At 44.0% G+C, this 24,341-nt stretch overlaps 1 protein-coding gene across 3 annotated transcripts in view; it reads right to left on the bottom strand.

Annotated features, from left to right (window-relative positions):
* The window catches only part of NTN5 (netrin 5), a 248,179-nt gene that overhangs the window by 5,451 nt on the left and 218,387 nt on the right, over positions 1-24,341 (bottom strand). For all 3 annotated transcript variants that reach the window (XM_063942736.1, XM_063942735.1, XM_063942734.1), the window contains 2 exons: positions 15,597-15,650; positions 13,873-13,953 (listed from right to left, as the gene is read on the bottom strand). In XM_063942736.1, the coding sequence (XP_063798806.1) occupies positions 13,873-13,953; positions 15,597-15,650 (135 nt within the window). The remainder of the gene's footprint in view (positions 1-13,872; positions 13,954-15,596; positions 15,651-24,341) is intronic.

The raw sequence follows: 24,341 nt of genomic DNA, 5'->3' as shown, positions 1-24,341 counted from the left end.
CTCGGCCATGTAAATAGTAAATAACTATTCAAAACATGCAGAAGTAGGCAGGCACTGTCCACCTACTTCTGTGATATCACAAGTTGGAGAGAAATTGGCTGGTCGGCTGGTCTGATGAAAAGTTGGTGAGATGTGTGGAGCACTGTTTTAGTTGGACAGACAAGTTGAACGGTTGGAGGTTTGGAGAGTTGGAGAAAAGTTGGTCTGAAGTTGGTCTGATGTATGGCTAGCATTACAAAGTACTTTGTTAAACTTAATCTTATTTGCAAATACAAAAGATTTTAATGAAACTTAACTCAATGTACCAGTCCAAATGTATATATACATCTATAAGCAATATATATTTTATATATATACATATATATATATATGTGTATGTATATATATATATATATATGTAGCATATAGACATAGTATAGGTTGTGATACCATGATGTACTATGATGTACTGTATGTACTAAAAGCAGCCAACAGAAAAATGTGGAAGACATACATCTGTGAATATGATGGTTATGTGTATACTGCTAATGTACTGAACAATTTGAATGCTCCTCTCTGAGGTACTGGGAGGCAAATTAATTCCCAGGCCCTCTGTACAAGTCAAGTGCAGGTACTCCACTAACGATATCAATGCTAATTTTTCCTTGTACTCCTTAGGGCGGATGGTATCGGAATCCTGGCTTTTGGGATCCTGACAGTCAGAATACTGGCAGCAGCATCCCGAATTTCGGAATACCAACAGATCTCAGTACGTATTTTAACCCTGTCCCTACCGCTAACCCTAGCTGCCGCTGCCAGAGCCAACCACTAACCACTCCTCCCCACAGCAAAACCTTAACCTTCCCTCTAGTGCCTTACCCTAAACCTAACCCCAACCCTAACACTAACCCCAGTACTTACTGTTGGGATCTGCTATCATCATTCTGACTGTCAGGATCCCGGCTGCCTAGTTCCTGGCTGCATCCCCCATAAACATACAAAGGTAAATGAGCAGAAATTGCTTACAGTATCAAACAGTGATGTGCAAAATGCCACAATCAAAATTATTTAATTATAACAGTCATTCAGGGACTGCAGAGAAGTCAGGAGCAAATTTGCACGTTGGCAAACTATGTATGGGGGGAATTAAAAATGAACAGACAAATCTAAAGTCGGGAAGGGGTGTGTCCTAGTCAGTGACTAAAAGTCAGTGTGAAAACAAAGCTGCCCATGTGCTACATGAAAAGCTGTATTTTCCATGTGTACAAATAAATAAAATAAAATGAAAATGTTTCTGATTTAACCAATGCTCCATATAAATGTGATAATTATGCTGGTCATTGATCTACAACCACCACTGGGTATTAAGCTCTTTAATGGACAGTTCTATTCCAGTATGGAAGACACATGGAATACTGACTGAAGAAAAAGGTCAGCAAAGGAAATGTGCTGCCATTTATTCTATCAGGAGACAATCAGACTTTTTTGTTTCAGTGCCAAAGGGAATACACACAGTTCCGGCTATCTAAACACTGGGTAATGTTGATCTAGTGAGAAACTTGATTGCTATTTGTGTCAGTAATTATCCCGACTTCATTCAATTGAGATGAATGGTTTGTTTATTTGTCTTTTGTTTGTTTCTTTGTCTCTTTTTTTGGGTTGGAGGGGTGGGGGGGGGGGGGGGTTGCTATTTTCCTATTCTTGGGTCAGTGACAGTGGGATGCAGAATGTTTCAACCTTGATTACATTGTAATTTTTTGAATCAACATCCGTTTAGATAGCTTTACACATTATAACCCAAAGTTAAGATCCAGTAGTTTCTAACCAGATTGTAACAAAATTAATACATGTATAGATGTCTGAATCAATCAATAGTGTTTCCAACATTTTTGGAAAGTTCTATTCTTAATGCAGACTATACATCTGCACCGCATTTGCCCAATTCTCTGATATAGGGCCTAATTCTGAGTTGATCTCTGCAAATGTTATATCTGCCCCCCTGCAGTGCACATGGTTTTGCCCAATTGCTAACAAACTTTCTGCTGCGATCAACTCAGAATTACCCCCATAGGGCCTTACTTAGCTAGCCTCGCTTAAGCGATGCGATCACATTTGGATGAGTTTCGATCTAGTGCGTATGCGCAGGGCCCGTTCTGCGTGTGCGTGGGCTGGTACAATGTGATCGCATTGATGAGAACTCCTCTGCATGATTGATAGGCAGAGGCACTCACTCGGTGGCGACGTGGCATTGCGCGGGCATAGTGGTGAGAACAGGGACGGGTCCGGGGCATTTTTGGAGCATCCGCGTGACCTCACATGCGGCCAATGCAACAGGTAAGATGACGGCAATGTGACTGTGTTTGTAGCCAGGCTGTGCAGACAGGGGCCTACCCTTATTTTGCCGGGTCTGCGATGCAATTACAATTGCAGTGCAATCACATCACTGGCTGCAATTAGCATGCTGGGCAGCCTTGCCCTGTGCTGGGCGGACCCCAGCATGCGAGTGCTAGCAGGTGCAGTTTTGCTAAATTAGCAAAACTGCAACTGATGCTAAATAACGTCCTTAGGGGGTTATTCAGAGTTGTGAGCAAACCAAAAAAGTTAGCAATTGGGCAAAACCATGTTGCACTGCAGGTGGGGTGGATATAACATGTGCAGGGAGTTAGATTAGGGTGTGGTGTGTTCAAATTGAAATCTAAATTGCAGTGTAAAAATAAAGTGGTCAGTATTTACCATGCACAGAAACAATAACCGACCCAAATTTAAATCTCTCTGCACATGTTACATCTGCCCCACCTGCAGTGCAGCATGGTTTTACCCATCAGTGTACTTTTTTGGTTTGCTATCAAACCTGAATAACCCCCATAATCTGCTGATTAATTATGCTAATCAGCGGCCATTGATGATCGGCGATCCGCCTTGGAAAAAGTGAAACTCTGCATGTTAAAAATCATTGATTTATTCATCCTGATCATTTCTTTAACAGGATCGGCAAATCAGGGAATTACAACATGTTGGATTTCCCTGATTCCCCGACCCCAGCATCAGGGGTTCTGGGAATTACCCTAATGCACTACAGATGTATGAGGCCTATAAGTGGTTGAATGAAAGCTATGTTCTATCCAAAGCCTAAAGGCCAGTACTCACTGGCCGATGTCAGAGAGATGTGTGCTGAGCAAACCGCTCAGCACACATCTCTCCCGGTGCTCAGCACAGCGCGATCTGTGCTGAGCGTGCGGGGGGAGACGGGGGGGGGGGGGCGCTCACTTCACCCAGCGGGTGAAGTGAGTGACCCGCTAGATTGGCCTGCATGCAGGCCAATCTAGCAGCAGCGATAGCGATGCGCGGGGCTGCGCATCGCTATCGCTGAGGGGGCTACACACGGAGCGATCGTGCTTAAAATCTAAGCAATCTAGTCAGATTGCTTAGATTTTAAGCAGCGATCGCTCCGTGAGTACCCCCCTTAACTGTTAAAATTTTTGAAAACAATTAGCACAATGGGCATGCTGTAATTGACAAGTTATGTAAATGTATAGAAAAGCCAATTATTCATTCTAAAATTGTAAAAATCGCCATGTCTATGTTGTGTTTTATTCTATAACATTATAGATTTTAAAAATAGTATTAAAAATAATATTACTAAATAAAACCAGGGAGTACTGTATATTTACTAAGGTCCCGACTTAATTCGAGTTTGTATTTTTCTTCTAAGTGTGATCACGGGAATTTACTAAACACAAATCTCGGCAGTGTTGGGGATATTTGTATTGTTTTTCCCGGCAGAGTTCACAAATATGAATGAATAGACCATCGGTCAAACACGGCTGTTATTTGATACAACTCAGTAATTTACTAAGAATTCGTATTCTCAATCACTGCTGACAATTGCAAAAAAACACTGCCGGGAAAGAATAGAAATAGTAAAGAAAAGGAGCTTTCAAATAGACCTGCTTTTTGCTGGCGTGTACAGATAGTCATGCATGGATCAGTGAGATCCGTGCATGCTTATCTGTGTAAAAGGGTCTGAAATAGTTAAAAATCTTTTTTTTTTAAATTGCAGCATAACCAGCCTCGGGCTCTTTGAGCTGGCCCTGGTTGTTTAAATACCGGGGGGGAAATTGCCTGGGGTCTCCTGTATTTAGACAACCGGCACCGGGCTCTTGGGCCGGCTCTGGTTCCAAAAATACGGGGGGAAAAGACGTAGGGGTCCTCCGTATTTTTAAAACCAGCACCAGGCTCCACTAGCAAGAGAGATAATGCCACAGCCTGGGGATACTTTTATACTGGTCCCTGCGGCCGTGGCATTACTTCCCCAACTAGTCACCCCTGGCTGGGGTGCCCTGGAGGAGTCAAGAGGTGTCCCCCTCCAGGCACCCAAAAGCCAGGGGTGACTATGATGGGAACTTTGCGGTCTGCGATTAACCGCAGTTAATTGGGGTCGCCCACGAGAGTGACCCCGATTAAGCCCGCGGTTAACCGCAGACCTCAAAGTTCCCATCATAGGCGAGAATGGAGGAGTGCGATCCCCCATTCTAACCGGTGCGCTACTTCTGATTGACAGGCTAGTAGCGCACAGCCAATAAGGAGAGCGCAATGATGTGGCACTCCCTGATTGGCTGCTGGGCTCTCCAGTGACAGGAGTCATGGGGGGTCACGGCATTCGGGGGAAAGGGGATCCATGTGTAAATATGGAACCCCTTTAGTGGCGTGGAACGGGCTTTCATTTTTGTGTTTTTTACAAGGCCGTGGATTACTTCAGGAAAGAAGAGGACCGATCATCACTGGATAATAGGTGAGTATATTGGAATTTTGGATTTACAGGTAAACGTTTGGATTCTACATGGAGAATGGGACGTGATTGGGCGGCGTGGGATGTAGGTAAGCATGTATGAGTGTGTAAGTGTGTTTTAATAAAATTATACTATCACGATGTGTGTGTCTTGTTTTTATTTGGGTATTTCTTTTGTTGTAGAACTACAGATACCAGCGGGCCCGTTATTTCCCTGCATGCTGGTACTTGTGGTTCTCCAAGTACCAGCAAGCGGGGGAGACTTGCTGGGACTTGTAGTTCTACAACAATAGACAATATTCTTTTTTTACACACAAAAAGGCTATCAGCCCCCCATCCATCGCCCAGTGATGGGGGGAACAGCCTTGGGCTTCACCCCTAGCCCTTGGGTGCCTGGAGGGGGGACCCCTTGATTTAAGGGGTCCCCACTCCTCCAGGGTACCCCGGCCAGGGGTGACTAGTTGGGGGGTTAATGGCATGGTCGCAGGGACCAGTATAAAAGTGTCCCCCGGCTGTGGCATTATCTCTCTGACATGTGGAGCCCGGTGCTGGTTTTAAAAAATACGATGGACCCCTACGTCTTTTGTCCCCCGTATTTTTGGAACCAGGGCCAGCCCAAGAGCCCAGTGCTGGTTGTCTAAATACGGGGGACTCCAGGCAATTTTCCCCTGGTATTTAAATAACCAGGGCCGGCTCAAAGAGCCCAAGGCTGTATATGCTTTAGAGGGGGGACCCCACACATTTTTTTTTAACACTTTTCACTGTTTTAACTATTTTCATACTGTACACAATGAACCCCTGCACGGATCTCACTGATCCGGCTGGGCTTCATTGTGTTATGTCCGGCAGTGTTTTACTAATCACTCCCGTAAAACACTGCCAGACGATACGAATAACATTGACATCGGAAAATACGAAAAACGAAAACTCGGCAGCTTAGTTAATTCCCGAAAATTATTTTAAAAAGTTGCAGAAAAATATGTCCGATAAAATTCGAGTTTAAACTCCCACCAATTTGGCAGAAACACGAATCTTAGTAGATATACCCCCAGGTCTTTCCAACATCTGAAAAATATCTCAGGAAAACAGTGCTATTGTATTTTGTACTATTGCTGCAACAAGGCAGCCACCCACAGTCATTTTAACAGAAGGCGGAGGTGTTCATGTGCAGCACATTCCATCTCCCCTACCTGTATAGATGTCTCCTCTAAGTCTGCTGCTGACAGTGCCATTTTTCCAGTGATATGTTTGGAAAGATGGTGCATGCACAGAAGATATCAATGACTCTAAGCAGAGTCTTTGCTATCTTCTGTGGCTTCACCATCTTTACAAAGACATCGCCAAAATGATCACACCACTGTCAGCATGTAACAGGGGAAGTGCTCTAGGGGAAGTGTTCAGTGCATACTATCTCCTCCCCACTTGTTGGGGGCTCAGTGTATCTGTTGTGCTAGTATGGTATGCAGTATGGAGTCCCACTTGACCCATGCACCACACATCCAGCACTAATTTTAGATTTGCCCCTGAGTCCACACACGCACCCGCGTACGTACGTACGTACGTACGTACACACACACACACACACACACACACACACACACACACACACACACACACACACACACACACAGCACAGGTGACATCATAGCTTCATTAGCTCTACAAAGAGAAGGAAGAAAGCATGAAGCTGGCACCTCTCCAAGCAGCCGTTCACCTCTCTAGGCATTATTAGTATGTCCTGCTCAAGGCTAAGTGACTTATATGATTTTATATAGTAATCTGGCACTATTGGTGCTGATGTACTGAAGTCTTTGGTATTCATGTGACCTTGGTCACAATAGCAGTATTGTACTGTAGCTCTTGCATATGTTAATAAATGCAAACATGGATATCAATGAAGTTCTCTGGACTGAGTACATGAGTACATCATTCCAATATGTCTTGATAACCATAGAAACATAAAATAGATATACACTTAAGCTCGTAAGAGCAGAGACTTCTTTCCTCATGTGCCTTTCCTTTTCTTACTTACACTATCTTATACTCCATACTCCCTTTGATGACACCAACCCCCTGGTTATCCATACATGTCCTATATTGTCTGGAACTGTAAGTGCTGTTTTCTTGTTTGCTCATTTGATCTTGTACTGTGTAATGGGCGCTGCGGATCCCTTGTGGCGCCATATGATTAAATTATAATAACAATAATACACCTAATGTTATACACGTAGTGTAAATAGCAATATAGGGGTTATATCTAGCACATTAACGCAAATTAAAGCATTTGGCTAAGTATAATTACACCTACTATGTGGCCAGCCCAATTCACACTACAACTGGCAATACAATGTCCTATTTGTATAGCTGATTTATTTTATTTTGCCTAGTATACTGTGTTTCTTCTGTACATAAAAGGGGAAATGTCAGGTCAAAGCATTGCTTCCGAGTCCTAACCCATGTAAACTCAAGCCAAAAACATCAACTTTCACTCGTACTTACAAAGAGTTGCCCCCAGTATGACCCTTAAGAAGTTATTACTAAAACTGGGAACAGTCAGATTTCATGTAATTGCCAAATTTGTGGAGTTTGTGTCAGTCTTCTGCCATCATTATGACAGGTGATTGATATTTTGACCATCACCATTGTAGCTCTATTCTATTAGATTGTAAATTCCTTGAAATACAGATGTACACATGCAGAGCATGATTCTGAGTCGGACACAGTGCTGATGTCGCACGTAGTTGGCCGATGCTTTAAAGCTGCTTAAGCATCTGAGTCAAACAGCACATGCGCCTGGGCTGTCAGCACTCAGAGACGCAGCACAGAATCGGACGCGCGGTCTGTAAATCTTAGTGGGTGTTCCTGGTAGGTTACGGTGGTGGCTAAGCCGACATGGGTCTGTCTCTGAAAGCAGCTGCGTTCAAAGATACTGAACCACTGGCCATGGTCAGATGAAGAAACTGTACCTACCGTAGGGATGGCAGAAGTTTCTATTGCGCGACTGACGGTGCACTGATGTTGTGTCTAAAGACACACAGAGATGGAAATGCATGTTCTGCAAGTGGGCATTAGAAGCAAACGTGCCTGCAGCAAAACACTGGGCAGCATTGGCACTCCAATTAGAATCAGGCCCAAACTGTGGTAAGGAATCCCGTGGACTAGTGAAGCAGTGGAACACTAAGACTGACCTTTATACCTGTAAAATGTTATGCTCTACCACTAAACTCGGTGTGTGCGCAATTTTGCCATGATTTCACCTGTACTAGTTATCACAAGTGGCCTAATTCAGATGTAGTTGGAGGTTGCAACGCTGCTGCTTACTTGGAAGCAGCAGTGATGCACTAGTATGGTAATGCAGCAATAGGCATCTGATATTAGTAGATACTTCCTGCTTCCATAGTCTTCCGCGCTGCATCCGGTTGCGTGACCCATAGGGTCTACAGAGGCCAGGAAATATATGTCTTTTGACGGAGATCCTGGCCTCAGCACTCTATGCTGTTCACTCTGTGCTGTTCAGTGACTGTTCACATACTCTTGGGACTTGTAGTTCCTGAAATACTTCTAGCCATAGGAAGCTCTTTCTATTTACAATATATGCAGCGGCGTCACAAGCCGGGTATGGGGGCTGCGGCCCACACCCGGGTGTGACGCCTAGAAGGGGTGACACCAATCTGTGGGCTCCTCCGCAATGACAGGAGCCAGGTGCTGCAGTGTGAAATTCTGCTGCAGCACCCAGTTCCTGTCATAGAAGAGGAGCCGGCAGTGCTGCAAACAGTCTCCGGGAGCAACCCAGTAAAGCCCTGCATCTCCGGAGTGGCGACCCATGAGGCCACTCCCCTTTCTTTTGCGGCCACGCCCCTTTTCAGTGAGCACGCCTCCGGCGCTCTGGCATATTATGGGTGCGCACCAGGTGTCACTACACCCAGTTACGCCTCTGAATATATGCACTGAAATTATTGGGACTAACTATAAAAACGGCTCATATCATATTATCCTCGATGAGCGAGAACTATTATTTCTAGGTCATACTGTATATGTCACCCAGATAATTTGTTATCAAGTTCAATATAATGATTTTATATAATAACTCTATTAAATATTGAATATTTGCATTTTGTTTTAAATCTGTATTTTACTTTTTTTGGTGTGTCTTGACCACCACTTATTCTGCTAGTATTTATTATTCTACTGGTATTTACTTTATTTTCAAATGGGTATTGTGTTGGTTCTACTTATTAGGTTTTTCTCACTATTTACCATGAAACTATTTAAAAAGAAAAATTCTATATACTGTATGTCAAATCAATTTTTTCATATATTATCAATTTTGTCTAATTAGAGTCAATGATACTTTTTTGTCTTGTACACACACAAAAGCTGCCTAACACAATCTGTAGTTGCTGAGAAATTAGTGTAACAGATGTACTGTCAGGGGGCTAAAAGCTTATGATTTGTTTTTCTTTTTTAAATGCCTCCACCTCTGTTCATGTTTACAATAGTTTATAAATATTAATTGTAGAAAGGGAAGTTATTGCTGACTTGACAGTGTCAGTGTAAATGTTTTACATTGTTATACATTCACCGGCCACGTCTGCTAAGGTTTTTGTTAGAAGGGTGAGCAGTAGTGCTCTCACATATACACACACCTTGGGTGGCTGCACACACTTAACCTGTGACCTCATGCCTTTAATTTGAGCGGTTGCTCCATTGCTCATCATTTGTTTGAAGATTGTTTAGTTTTATTGGTCATGACATAAAGACGATCAATCACTGGGAATTCCTTTCTTTTCCTCTCTTTCTCTCACCTCTGACTGGTTTGGAGGGCCCCTTATCCCTTTCATTACAGAGATCTTGCCCTGGAACACACTGAAGCTTAGCGGACCACAGGCCACCCCGTAGATGTTTTGAGTTTGACCCTGTTGCTTATCAAAGGCAGGGTAATTAAAAATGCATAATTTCCTATTACATTTTCATTTTATAAACAGATTTTTTTTTTTAAGGTGAATTTGGAGTAATTATAATTTTGACAAATATAGATTTTTAGCATCTGTATGTAGTGGAATGTGTGTTCATTCTATGTCCAGTCTTCTGTTTCCACTCTTCTTGTTTCTTTTCTGCTTTTGCCCTCAAGTCTTTATAATACTCAAGAGGAAATCGGCTTAACTTGGTAATTCCTTTTGTGTTGTTCAAAATATTCTTCTTACACAGCAGGGTTGGAGACTGGATCTCATACATGTTCTGGCTTTCACTACCCTCATTCCTTCCCACCCTAACATCCCTATTTTCTTAAAAGCCATAGCTTTGACTAATCCTATGAAATGATGATCCTTCAGTCATCTTATCCTGGCTGTGCCTGTGGGATCAAGAAAAGGGACCTGATGGGAGGACAGTGGCCCACACCAAGCAGAGAGCAGCATAAAAGCACAGAAATGCAGCTGCCCTTTATTACTAATTAATCTATTTGCATTTAAAAGGTCCTGCAAACTGGAGGTCTATTCCAACTCATTTAATGACCATGGTAAAAAAAAACAGCCTTGTTATTGGGACAAACTGGCCTTCACTTACACTTTATTAGAAGTTCCAGTGTCCTTATTAGAAGTTCCAGTGTCATTAGAAATGTTACATAACAGGGACTTTTTTCTATATATGATCTGCCCGTTATTTAAAGATGACACTTTGGGGGTCATTCCGAGTTGATCATAGCTGTGTTAAATTTAGCACAGCTACGATGATCTTCCCAGACCTGCGGGGGGACGCCCAGCACAGGGCTAGTCCGCCCCGCATGTCAGTCCGGCCCCTCCTACACAAGTACAAAAGCATCGCACAGCACAGTGGCAATGCTTTTGTACTTGAAGAGTAACTCCCGGCCAGCTCAGCTCCTGCGGCTGGCCGGGAGTTATTAGTCGCTGCCCCGGGTCACAGCTGCTGTGTTGGCCGGACTGCGCCCCGAAAACGGCGGGTAAACTCTGCCGTGCCACCCCCTCCCACCCAGCAAACGCCTCTGCCTGTCAATCAGGCAGATGAGAACGCTAGGTAATGACGGCCTTCGGCTGTCTGGCATGCGTCGGCGCACTGCGGCACCGGCGAATGTGCATTTCCAACCCGATCACTGCACTGCGAACAACTGCCGCGTGTGATCGGGTAGGAATGACCCCCTTAATCTAATAAACCTTTATTCAATTGATCACTTTAGGTTTTGTTAAGCTACTATAGAGTTGAAAAAATATTTTTTTGTTACAAGGTAATTGGAATAGAGTTTAAAAAACTGCAGATTTTTCAGCAGTTCTGCAGCGGGACATAAAGTTGTTATAAGTTGGTGGCACTGCATTTATTATCACCTTTACATTCACTACCATTATATTAAAGGGTATGTATTCAGACTGTAGACATTCAGAATGTGGCCACTGTAATGTCAACATGTTCGATCAAAATGTCAACATGTCCATTAGGTTGGCATTTAACATGTGGGAACTTACAATGTCAACACTGGCAAATAGTCGACATGTTTAGACTACATTAGGGCTAGTCTGCGGTTAGGGTTAGGCTGCGAATAGGGTGAGGGCTAGGCTGAGGTTAGGGTTAAGCTGCGAATAGGGTGAGGGCTACGCTGCGGTTAGGGTTAAGCTGCAAATAGGGTGAGGGCTAGGCTGCAGTTAGGGTTAGGTGCTAATAGGGTGAGGACTATGCTGCAGTTAGGGTTAGGCTGCGAATAGGGTGAGGGCTAGGCTATGGGTTAGGGTTAAGCTGCGAATAGGGTGAGGGCTAGGCTGCGGTTAGGGTTAGGCTGTGAATAGGGTGAGGGCTAGGCTATGGGTTAGTGTTAGAACTACGGTAAAGTAATAGTTTAGATATTATGGCTGTTGTTTACATAATGATCAGGTCACCATTATGACAGTGTCAATATTGAGATTATCAACATGTCAAATATCAACATTCTGAACATGCTGATACGCTGAATGTCAACATAATGAATGTCAACATTCTGACCGTGAATATCTGAATGTCATACCATACCCATATTCAGCCATTTCAATGGTTTTGTTGTAAATCTTCTGTTATTCTATAAGAAACTTGAACAGCAATTAGTGCTTATTGTCTAATATCTCTTGGTTCATTTACTCACGCTATCTAGCCTTAGGACAAAACTAAGTGTGGCAACACATAGACTATACACTGTAAAAAATGTAGGAGAGTGCAATTACATGTGTAACCCAACAGCTTTTGACAAGGTAATGCCCATGTGAACACCCATGCCCTACCCAAGGCTGGAGGTGCATTATCATCTATCACTACACAGTGGCCCGCATTTGCTTCCCTGTGCAAATTAACAGTGGAAGCCCTATGAAGTGTCAAGTGAACAAGCATTCCATATTTACTGTCCTCCCAAAAGTTAGAAATTACCTCCTTGCTGACAAATCCAAGGGCCGCTACTCTCTGCTAAATCTCCTCAAACTGCTGGGTTTGACACTGTGGACCTCCTTCTCCTCCTGCAAATTTTACACTCCCTTGGTCTGCATGATACTGCACTCTCCTGGTTGTCCTCCTACCTCTGTCACCATTCTTTCTCCTCTCATGACTCCACTCCCCCCCCACACTTCCACTACTGGTAGGTGTCCCTCAAGGTTCTGTTCTTGGACCTCTCCTATTCTCTTTCTATACATACTCTCTAGGCGAGCTCATTTGCTCTTTTAGCCTCCAATATCATCTCTATGTTGATGACACTCCTATCTACCTCTCCTCCCCTAACCTCTCCCCCTCTCTCCTCACTCATGGTTCCAACTGTCTCTCTGTTATTTCTTCCTAGATGCCCCTGTGCTTTCTTAAAATTAACATGGTTAAGCCTGAGCTGATCATCTTCCCACCCTCCAGAAAAACCTCACCTCCCTCAATTTCATTATCTATTGACAGTATCATCATCTCCTCTAGCCAACAAGTACACCGTCTTTGAGTTATCCTTGGCTATTCCCTCTCCTTCAAACCTCACATTCAGTACCTCTAACAGTCCTGCCATTTCTATCTCAGAAATATTACTAGGAACAGACCCTTTCTCACCCTGGAGGCAACTAAGACCCTCATCTACTCTCTGGTCATTTTTAGATTGGACTACTGTAACCTCCTCCTACTTGGCCTCCCTGACTCACACTTATCTCCACTCCAATCTGTCCTCAGTGCTGCTGCCTGGCTCATCTTCCTCTGCAAATTGATTACATTTGTCTCCCCCCTCCTACGAGCTCAGCACTTGCTCCCCTTCCCATTCAGGCCTCTCCCCTTCTACAATCTCTGCACTGGCACCCCTTCCCATTCAGAAACCAATTCAAATTTCTCACACTTACAATGCCCTCACCCAATCCTTCCTATTTATATCTCTGACCTCATTCCGCTTCACACTCCCCACCTGCCCACTTTTCTCCACAAATGCATGCCATCTTTCCTCCCAACTGATTACTTCCTCCCACTTCCAACTCCAAGATTTTGCCTATTCTGCTCCTTTCCTCTAGAACTCTATACCTCTCCTTATCAGTCTCTCCATCTCTCTCCATTTCGTTATCAAAGCTATCCAGCTCTCATTTGTACCCACTGCTCCATGCTCCTTGCTCACTGTCTCCTCCATCTGTGTCACCCCTGTCTGTCTTTCCCTGTAGAAGGTAAGTGGGCCCTCTTCCGTCATGTGCTTTTCCTTCTCCTACTTACCATCTACTGCCAAAAACATCACCCAATCCTTCAGTTCTACCACCCTTCTGTTTACTTGAGTATTATGACTACTAATGCAACAACGTTTATAAACCATGTCCATGTCCTGTAGTGTTGTGTACTGTAAGTGTACTTTGTAAAGCGTTATGCACACCCTGTGGCGCCAAATAAAATAAAAAAGTATAATAATAATACTTCAATATTAGGTTGACTGATCTTATACCTGCAATAAACATTAACGCTATACATTTTTAAAGGCTAATAATGTAATAACTACAATTGATCGGAATATATACTTTTGAATGTAACAATCTGTAAAAAAATTAACTATTTTACTGTGTAAACAGCATTTGACATATAGACATAGAGGGTTTATAAAGGGTGGGGAGCAAAACTAATTTAGTCATACATACCATAGTCCTTTTTGCAATACTTGCGTAGATTCATATGTACTCGACTGTGGGATGGCTTACAGTATGATTGGCACTCTGTACCTTTAGATGTAAATACAAAAACTTTTCTAAGTACATCTCATCTTATAAGGGCAGAAAATATTTTATATAAATAAATATATATATATATATATATATATATATATATATATATATATATATATATGCTCATGGAAAATGTTATCCAGAATGCTTTGGACATTTTTTGGACAGTGACTCTTTTCGACATTTGAAGCAACTTAACTAATACATACTGTATTAGAATTACCCAAATGCTACAGTATACAGTATGTGGCCTTTGAAGTAAATTCCACTCTGATGATGGCTATACGCTTTAAATTCATCCTTTCTTCCTATAGCAGTGCCCTCTCCTTTGCCAAACAGACCTACTTGCAATAGCGTCATCACATCCTGGTCAAACAACCCCCGTCACTTTTTTACCACTCTTCACCTCCTCACTCTCCAACCCCCCCCCCTACACACACACACACACACACACACACACACACACACACACACACACACACACACACACACACTTTCAACATCTCTTCCCTATAGCTCTCTCTTCATCCAACTCCCCCTTGTCAGCACCTAACTCCCTGCTTCAACTACCCTATCCACTGGCATCTACCTTTCTGCCTTCAAACAGGTGCTCGTTACCCCCATTGTCAAGAAAACATCTCTCATTCACTTTAGCTATCAGTCTATATCCCTACTCTGCTTCCTTTCCAAACTTCTTGAATGTCTAGTCAGCAACCATTTAGAACACTTTCTCAATATTCACTCTTTTACTAACCCTTCACATTGGGCTTTCACACTCTCCACTCCACTAAGACTGTCCTTGCCGAGGTTACAAAACATAAGTTTAAGGGCATCTACTCTCTGCTCCTACTCCTTGACCTCACTGCCACATTCAGTGTAGTTGACTAGCCACTCTTTCTTGATATCATTCACTTCCAAGGCTGTCACAGCAGTGACCTTTCAAAGCTTACATATTACATCTTAGATCACTTCTTCAACATATCTTCCTCAGATGCCTGCATACCTCCACGTCCTCCATCCGTTCAGGGCTCACAGGTCTCTCTGTTCATGGCCCATTGTTCTTCTCTCTGTACAACTCCTTTCTCCGTACACTCCTTCACTCCATTGATCTTCAGTATTATTTCTACCTTATATTCCACCATTCTTTCCCTGAATCTCTCCTTCTCTTCCTTCCTATGAGTCCAACTGCATTGCTGTCTTATCCACTTGAGCGGCTGAACTCTATCTCAAGCTTAACATAACCAAAACTAAGTGAGATATGTACTAAGCTTTAGATAGTGATAAAGTGGAAAGAGAGATAAAGTATCAGCCAATCAGCTCATAGCTGCCATATTACTGGCTGTTTGAAAAATTACACTTAGGATATTGGTTGATACTTTATCTCTCCCCACTTTATCACTTTCCAAGGCTTAGCACATCTGCCCCTTAGTCTGTATTCTGTTCTTTGCCCAATGCCATGTCCGCATTTTACTGTAATGGTTAATAATGTCAGCCCTTCCCCACCACCCACCAATGCCTGTTGCCTAAAGGCTCATTATTGAATCCACCCTCAACTTCTTTTTGAGCATTCATTCCCTAGCGCATAGCCATTTCTTTCCTGGTTAAAAGATCTCATGCCTCTATTTAAATTACATAAATACCTTCTTTCCATTGTACAGGATAAGCTGCTGTTGTAGTCATCTCCTCTTGAATACCTAAAGAATAAAAGAGAAAAGAAAGTGTTAGTATATATCAAAAGTAGTTGGTTTATACTTCTCCAATTCAGAAGTACTAAAAATGTTCTCTTTATGATGGCAACAGATATCAAAAATGGGGTTGGGTAGAGAATGTCAGCGGTTGGGATGTTGATGGTCAGAATACCAACTGCGGCATCCCGAAGATAGAATACTGACCGGAGAAGGTAAATATACCTACCTTCCTCAAATGCTCTCCTAACCCTAATCCTACCTCCCCACAGCCTAAACCTAACCTCCCCCCCCCCCTTCCCCGCAGTCTAACCCTAACACTACGGGTGGGGTGCCTAACCCTAACCCCTCTAACCACTGCCTAAATCTAAAAACCCCAGCCCAAAGTCTAACACTCCCCCCACAGCATAAAACTAACCACGCCCCGATGCTTACTACTCCAGTGTACCGGTATTTGCTTGTTTTGAATCCCGGCAGGGATCTTGACAGGATCCTGAAAAATGTGATGGTAATAGGGTAATAGGAGAAAACTTGTACAGACTGCTGCTAAGGAGATGTGAAACGATGCATAACAGTGACATATGATAACATATACAGTATAATGTTTGCCGTATTGCACTAAGCTAAGAGAAAATTTGGCATATTTTGATGGTGAAAGCTGAACTGTCTCACAGATGGTCGAAAGAGCCAGAGATGACTCTTAGGGCGGTATTAAATTATTTTCACCACCTTACACACCCATTCTGTTTCTGCTGACTGGCGTGGTATAATCATTTCAGCTTGCTACCCCCAGGGTAGCGAGGGCACCCAACCCTTTATGCAGCTGAACCTGATTACTATGGGTGCAATATGTGCGATAACGGGGATCACTTTTGAAAGGAGATTGGGTGTGATATGTCATTTGAATACCGCCCTTATACTCCTGTTTTGTATTCCCTACCTCCCCAGACAACTTCCCTAGGGTCTCTCGTATCTTGTCTTTTTGTAGTATTTGGTTATTTGGCACCAACACAAATAAAGATAAATAAATGTAGCACTGTACAATATGCTTTATTTTCACAATTGTGCACTGGAAAGGCAATAATGATATTTGCATACATTAGCAATCTTACTCAGTTTAGAAGTGGTAGTTCTGCAATATAGATATTATTTCAAAATATTCTGATATTCTCCCCAAACTGGAATATAAGTGGCATTATGGTATTATTAGCCGACAGTGAGTCTGGTCCTAGTAACATCATATAGGAGGCTCTTGGAGCAACTCCTGGTAAATTACAGTTGTGACCTAAGTTAACTTTGCTCTTTAAGCTTTCTTCCAGTAAAAATAGCAGTTATTGGAATGCTAAATAATCTTTAAAAAATGACTTAGATTTGCAGTAGGCAGGCCCGGCGACAGGGGGGTACAAAGGGTACATCCCTCCCGGGCCCTGAGGTTCAGAGGGGCCCCGTGGTTCAGAGAGGCCACAGCGTCTAATTGTGATGGCTGCTGCTGTGTTGTGGAGAGGAGAGGGGGACACAGCTGCTGCTGTCTTCTCTGGAAGGTAGGGTGGAAGTATGCAGCGTATGTGCTGCAGTGAGGGAGCGGGGCATCGGAGTCTACTCACTGTGTGTGTGTGTGTGTGTGTGCTCCCTGGGGGATTGCTGTATGTGTGCGGGCGGTAGGAAGGGGAGGTGAGGTGCCAGCCACTGCTGTATGTCTGCGGGGGGAGGAAGGGGAGGTGAGGTGCCAGCCACTGCTGTATGTCTGCGGTCTGTGGGTCTGCTATTTGCCTGCGGTCTGTAGAGAGGGGATCACTGGTGTCTGCTGTGTTTGTGGAGCTGGGGTGTAGGATCCCTGCTGCAGTGTGTGGAGGGGATGGTGGATGCTGGCTGCAGTGTGTGGAGGGGATGGTGGATGCCGGCTGCAGTGTGTGCAGGGGATGGTGAATGACGGCTGTGCAGGGGATGGTGAATGACGGCTGCTGTATGTGGAGGGGGATGGTGGATGCCGGCTGCAGTGTGTGGAGGGGATAGTGAATGCCGGCTGCTGTATGTGGAGGGGGATGGTGAATGCCGGCTGCAGTGTGTGGAGGGAGATGGTAGATGCCGGCTGCAGTGTGTCGATTGGGTGAGGGGGGGGGGGGGGGGGTCAAAATCCGGCTATTGTGGGTTAAATGAGTGAGGAGTGGTGTTAGATGTCAGCTACTTTGGGGTGTGCGGGTCAGTTGTGTGCTCCCTACACTGTCCTCACCTCCTAATAATAAAATAAATAAATTATATATATATATATATATATATATATATATATATTTATATATTTGGCAAGTAGGTCTGGCACTCCACTCAGTTATAGCAGCTGCCTGCATGCCCTTGTATGAATAATATATGATCCATGTGTGTACATACACAATATATGTCGATGGAGAGGTGGGTCAGGGTGAGGTTGAGGGTAAAAGTGGAGTGTTGAGGGAGGCCCACAGATATATCATTGTACCGGGCACCAAGATGTCTGTTGCAGGCCCTGGCAATAGGAACTCAGAATAACATCTGAATATCATGATATCGGCAAAAGTCATCAAATCGGGAGGTAGATAAGTCATCAACATTGAAGAATGTCGCCAGCAAGAATGTGGACAGTGTAATGTTGAACTGAGAATGCAGACACAATAGTAATGTTATTTCAGGCATTACCGATACTTTACCATCATGTTTAAACGTATAATGTCTAGTGATGAGCGGGTTCGGATCCTCGGGATCCGACCCGCCCGAACTTCACCTTTTTTTTACACGGGTCCGAGCGACTCGGATCCTCCCGCCTTGCTCGGTTAACCCGAGCGCGCCCCGAACATCATCATCCCGCTGTCGGATTCTCGCGAGACTCGGATTCTATATAAGGAGCCGCGCGTCGCCGCCATTTTTCACATGTGCATTGAGATTGATAGGGAGAGGACGTGGCTGGCGTCCTCTCCGTTGTATTAGAAAAAAAAAAAAACTGAGTGACTTAGTTTTAATTGTGGGGAGGATTGGGGACGGGGAGCAGCTGTTAGGGAGTACAGTGCAGGGTTTTGAGTTTAATCCGTTGTTTCTCTGCCTGAAAAAAAACGCTCCACCATATCTGTGCTCACTCAGTGTGCTGCACTGCTGCATGATATATCTGTGCTGAGTGCACTGCTCACACTGCCTAATTGTGGGGACTGGGGAGCAGTTATAGCAGGAGTATAGTGCACAGTTTTGCTGACAGTGACCACCAGTCCAGTATACGTTTGTCTGCCTGAAAAACACTGTGGTGTTTTTTTTTCTTTCTTCATGCTAGTTTGTTTAGCAGTCTGCTGACAGTGTCCACCAGGTCCGTTATACAGTATATTATATATATAATTAAGCACTAAGCAGCAGTACGGTAGGCCACGGCTGTACCTACCTCTGTGTCGTCAGTGCACTCATCGTCCATAAGTATAAGTAATACTATACTATTCATCCATCTACATTGTATACCTGTGGTGTTTTTTTTTTTCTTTCTTCATACTAGTTTGTTTAGCAGTCTGCTGACAGTGTCCACCAGGTCCGTTATACAGTATATCATATATATAAGCACTAAGCAGCAGTACGGTAGGCCACGGCTGTACCTACCTCTGTGTCGTCAGTCGTCGTCCATAAGTATAAGTAATACTATACTATCCATCCATCTACATTGTATACCTGTGGTGTTTTTTTTTTTCTTTCTTCATACTAGATTAGCAGTCTGCTGACACTGTCCACCAGGTCCGTTATACAGTATAATATCATATATATAAGCACTAAGCAGCAGTACGGTAGGCCACGGCTGTGCCTACCTCTGTGTCATCACTCGTCGTCCATAAGTATAAGTAATACTATACTATCCATCCATCTACATTGTATACCTGTGGTGTTTTTTTTTTCTTTCTTCATACTAGTTTAGCAGTCTGCTAACACTGTCCACCAGGTCCGTTATACAGTATAATATCATATATATAAGCAATAAGCAGCAGTACGGTAGGCCACGGCTGTACCTACCTCTGTGTCGTCACTCGTCGTCCATAAGTATAAGTAATACTATACTATCCATCCATCTACATTGTATACCTGTGGTGTTTTTTTTTTCTTTCTTCAAACTAGTTTAGCAGTCTGCTGACACTGTCCACCAGGTCCGTTATACAGTATAATATCATATATATAAGCACTAAGCAGCAGTACGGTAGGCCACGGCTGTACCTACCTCTGTGTCGTCACTCGTCGTCCATAAGTATAAGTAATACTATACTATCCATCCATCTACATTGTATACCTGTGGTGTTTTTTTTTTCTTTCTTCATACTAGTTTGTTTAGCAGTCTGCTGACAGTGTCCACCAGGTCCGTTATACAGTATATCATATATATAAGAACTAAGCAGCAGTACGGTAGGCCACGGCTTTACCTACCTCTGTGTCGTCACTCGTCGTCCATAAGTATAGGTAATACTATACTATCCATCCATCTACATTGTATACCTGTGGTGTTTTTTTTTTCTTTCTTCATACTAGTTTAGCAGTCTGCTGACACTGTCCACCAGGTCCGTTATACAGTATAATATCATATATATAAGCACTAAGCAGCAGTACGGTAGGCCACGGCTGTACCTACCTCTGTGTCGTCACTCGTCGTCCATAAGTATAAGTAATACTATACTATCCATCCATCTACATTGTATACCTGTGGTGTTTTTTTTTTTTCTTTCTTCATACTAGTTTAGCAGTCTGCTGACACTGTCCACCAGGTCCGTTATACAGTATAATATCATATATATAAGCACTAAGCAGCAGTACGGTAGGCCACGGCTGTACCTACCTCTGTGTCGTCACTCGTCGTCCATAAGTATAAGTAATACTATACTATCCAATCATCTACATTGTATACCTGTGGTGTTTTTTTTTTCTTTCTTCAAACTAGTTTAGCAGTCTGCTGACACTGTCCACCAGGTCCGTTATACAGTATAATATCATATATATAAGCACTAAGCAGCAGTACGGTAGGCCAAGGCTGTACCTACCTCTGTGTCGTCACTCGTCGTCCATAAATATAAGTAATACTATACTATCCATCCATCTACATTGTATACCTGTGGTGTTTTTTTTTTCTTTCTTCATACTAGTTTGTTTAGCAGTCTGCTGACAGTGTCCACCAGGTCCGTTATACAGTATATCATATATATAAGCACTAAGCAGCAGTACGGTAGGCCACGGCTGTACCTACCTCTGTGTCGTCACTCGTCGTCTATAAGTATAAGTAATACTATACTATCCATCCATCTACATTGTATACCTGTGGTGTTTTTTTTTTCTTTCTTCATACTAGTTTGTTTAGCAGTCTGCTGACAGTGTCCACCAGGTCCGTTATACAGTATATCATATATATAAGCACTAAGCAGCAGTACGGTAGGCCACGGCTGTACCTACCTCTGTGTCATCAGTGCACTCGTCGTCCATAAGTATAAGTAATACTATACTATCCATCCATCTACATTGTATACCTGTGGTGTTTTTTTTTTCTTTCTTCATACTAGTTTGTATAGCAGTCTGCTGACAGTGTCCACCACGTCCGTTATACAGTATATCATATATATAAGCACTAAGCAGCAGTACGGTAGGCCACGGCTGTACCTACCTTTGTGTCATCAGTGCACTCGTCGTCCATAAGTATAAGTAATACTATACTATCCATCCATCTACATTGTATACCTGTGGTGGCTTTTAGTTGTGCGCAAAATATGGAGAACAAAAATGTGGAGGTTAAAAAAATAGGGAAAGATCAAGATCCACTTCCACCTCGTGCTGAAGCTGCTGCCACTAGTCATGGCCGAGACGATGAAATGCCATCAACGTCGTCTGCCAAGGCCGATGCCCAATGTCATAGTACAGAGCATGTAAAGTCCAAAACACAAAAGATCAGTAAAAAAAAGACCCAAAAATCAAAATTAAAAGCGTCTGAGGAGAAGCGTAAACTTGCCAATATGCCATTTACGACACGGAGTGGCAAGGAACTGGCCTTTGTTCATGGCTAGTGGTTCAGCTTCACATGAGGATGGAAGCACTCATCCTCTCGCTAGAAAAAAGAAAAGACTTGCGGCAAAAGCACAGCAAAGAACTGTGCGTTCTTCGAAATCACAAATCCCAAAGGAGAGTCCAATTGTGTCGGTTGCGATGCCTGACCTTCCCAACACTGGACGGGAAGAGCTTGCGCCTTCCACCATTTGCACGCCCCCTGCAAGTGTTGAAAGGAGCACCCGCAGTCCAGTTCCTGATAGTGAAATTGAAGATGTCAGTGTTGAAGTACACCAGGATGAGGATATGGGTGTTGCTTGGGCTGGGGAGGAAATTGACAAGGAGGATTCTGATGGTGAGGTGGTTTTTTTAAGTCAGGCACCCGGGGAGACAACTGTTGTCCGTGGGAGGAATATGGCCATTGACATGCCTGGTGAAAATACCAAAAAAATCAGCTCTTCAGTGTGGAAGTATTTCAACAGAAATGCGGACAACAGGTGTCAAGCCGTGTGTTACCTTTGTCAAGCTGTAATAAGTAGGGGTAAGGACGTTAACCACCTCGGAACATCCTCCCTTATACGTCACCTGCAGTGCATTCATAATAAGTCAGTGACAAGTTCAAAAACTTTGGGCGACAGCGGAAGCAGTCCACTGACCAGTAAATCCCTTCCTCTTGTAACCAAGCTCGCGCAAACCACACCACCAACTCCCTCAGTGTCAATTTCCTCCTTACCCAGGAAAGCCAATAGTCCTGCAGGCCATGTCACTGGCAAGTCTGACGAGTCCTCTCCTGCCTGGGATTCCTCCGATGCATCCTTGAGTGTAATGCCTACTGCTGCTGGCGCTGCTGTTGTTGCTGCTGGGAGTCGATCGTCATCCCAGAGGGGAAGTCGGAAGACCACTTGTACTACTTCCAGTAAGCAATTGACTGTCCAACAGTCCTTTGCGAGGAAGATGAAATATCACAGCAGTCATCCTGCTGCAAAGCGGATAACTGAGGCCTTGACAACTATGTTGGTGTTAGACGTGCGTCCGGTATCCGCCGTTAGTTCACAGGGAACTAGACAATTTATTGAGGCAGTGTGCCCCCGTCACCAAATACCATCTAGGTTCCACTTCTCTAGGCAGGCGATACCGAGAATGTACACGGACGTCAGAAAAAGACTCACCAGTGTCCTAAAAAATGCAGTTGTACCCAATGTCCACTTAACCACGGACATGTGGACAAGTGGAGCAGGGCAGACTCAGGACTACATGACTGTGACAGCCCACTGGGTAGATGTATTGCCTCCCGCTGCAAGAACAGCAGCGGCAGCACCAGTAGCAGCATCTCGCAAATGCCAACTCGTTCCTAGGCAGGCTACGCTTTGTATCACCACTTTCCAGAATACGCACACAGCTGAAAACCTCTTACGGCAACTGAGGAAGATCATCGCAGAATGGCTTACCCCAATTGGACTCTCCTGGGGATTTGTGGCATCGGACAACGCCAGCAATATTGTGCGTGCATTACATCTGGGCAAATTCCAGCACGTCCCATGTTTTGCACATACCTTGAATTTGGTGGTGCAGAATTATTTAAAAAACGACAGGGGCGTGCAAGAGATGCTGTCGGTGGCCAGAAGAATTGCGGGCCACTTTTGGCGTGCAGGCACCGCGTACAGAAGACTGGAGCACCACCAAAAAAACCTGAACCTGCCCTGCCATTATCTGAAGCAAGAGGTGGTAACGAGGTGGAATTCAACCCTCTATATGCTTCAGAGGATGGAGGAGCAGCAAAAGGCCATTCAAGCCTATACATCTGCCCACGATATAGGCAAAGGAGGTGGAATGCACCTGTCTCAAGCGCAGTGGAGAATGATTTCAACGTTGTGCAAGGTTCTGCTGCCCTTTGAACTTGCCACACGTGAAGTCAGTTCAGACACTGCCAGCCTGAGTCAGGTCATTCCCCTCATCAGGCTTTTGCAGAAGAAGCTAGAGGCATTGAAGGAGGAGCTAAAACAGAGCGATTCCGCTAGGCATGTGGGACTTGTGGATGGAGCCCTTCATTCGCTTAACCAGGATTCACGTGTGGTCAATCTGTTGAAATCAGAGCACTACATTTTGGCCACCGTGCTCGATCCTAGATTTAAAACCTACGTTGGATCTCTCTTTCCGGCAGACACAAGTCTGCAGGGGTTCAAAGAACTGCTGGTGAGAAAATTGTCAAGTCAAGCGAAACGCGACCTGTCAACATCTCCTCCTTCACATTCTCCCGCAACTGGGGGTGCGAGGAAAAGGCTCAGAATTCCGAGCCCACCCGCTGGCGGTGATGCAGGGCAGTCTGGAGCGACTGCTGATGCTGACATCTGGTCCGGACTGAAGGACCTGCCAACGATTACTGACATGTCGTCTACTGTCACTGCATATGATTCTCTCACCATTGAAAGAATGGTGGAGGATTATATAAGTGACCGCATCCAAGTAGGCACGTCAGACAGTCCGTACGTATACTGGCAGGGAAAAGAGGCAATTTGGAGGCCCTTGCACAAACTGGCTTTATTCTACCTAAGTTGCCCTCCCTCCAGTGTGTACTCCGAAAGAGTGTTTATTTCCAGCTGCTCACCTTGTCAGCAATCGGCGTACGAGGTTACTTCCAGAAAATGTGGAGAAGATGATGTTCATTAAAATGAATTATAATCAATT

Source organism: Pseudophryne corroboree, chromosome 10 (genome assembly GCF_028390025.1).
Source record: "Pseudophryne corroboree isolate aPseCor3 chromosome 10, aPseCor3.hap2, whole genome shotgun sequence".
Classification (NCBI taxonomy): Eukaryota; Metazoa; Chordata; class Amphibia; order Anura; family Myobatrachidae; genus Pseudophryne; species Pseudophryne corroboree.
This window is presented reverse-complemented; position numbering and strand designations above follow the sequence as displayed.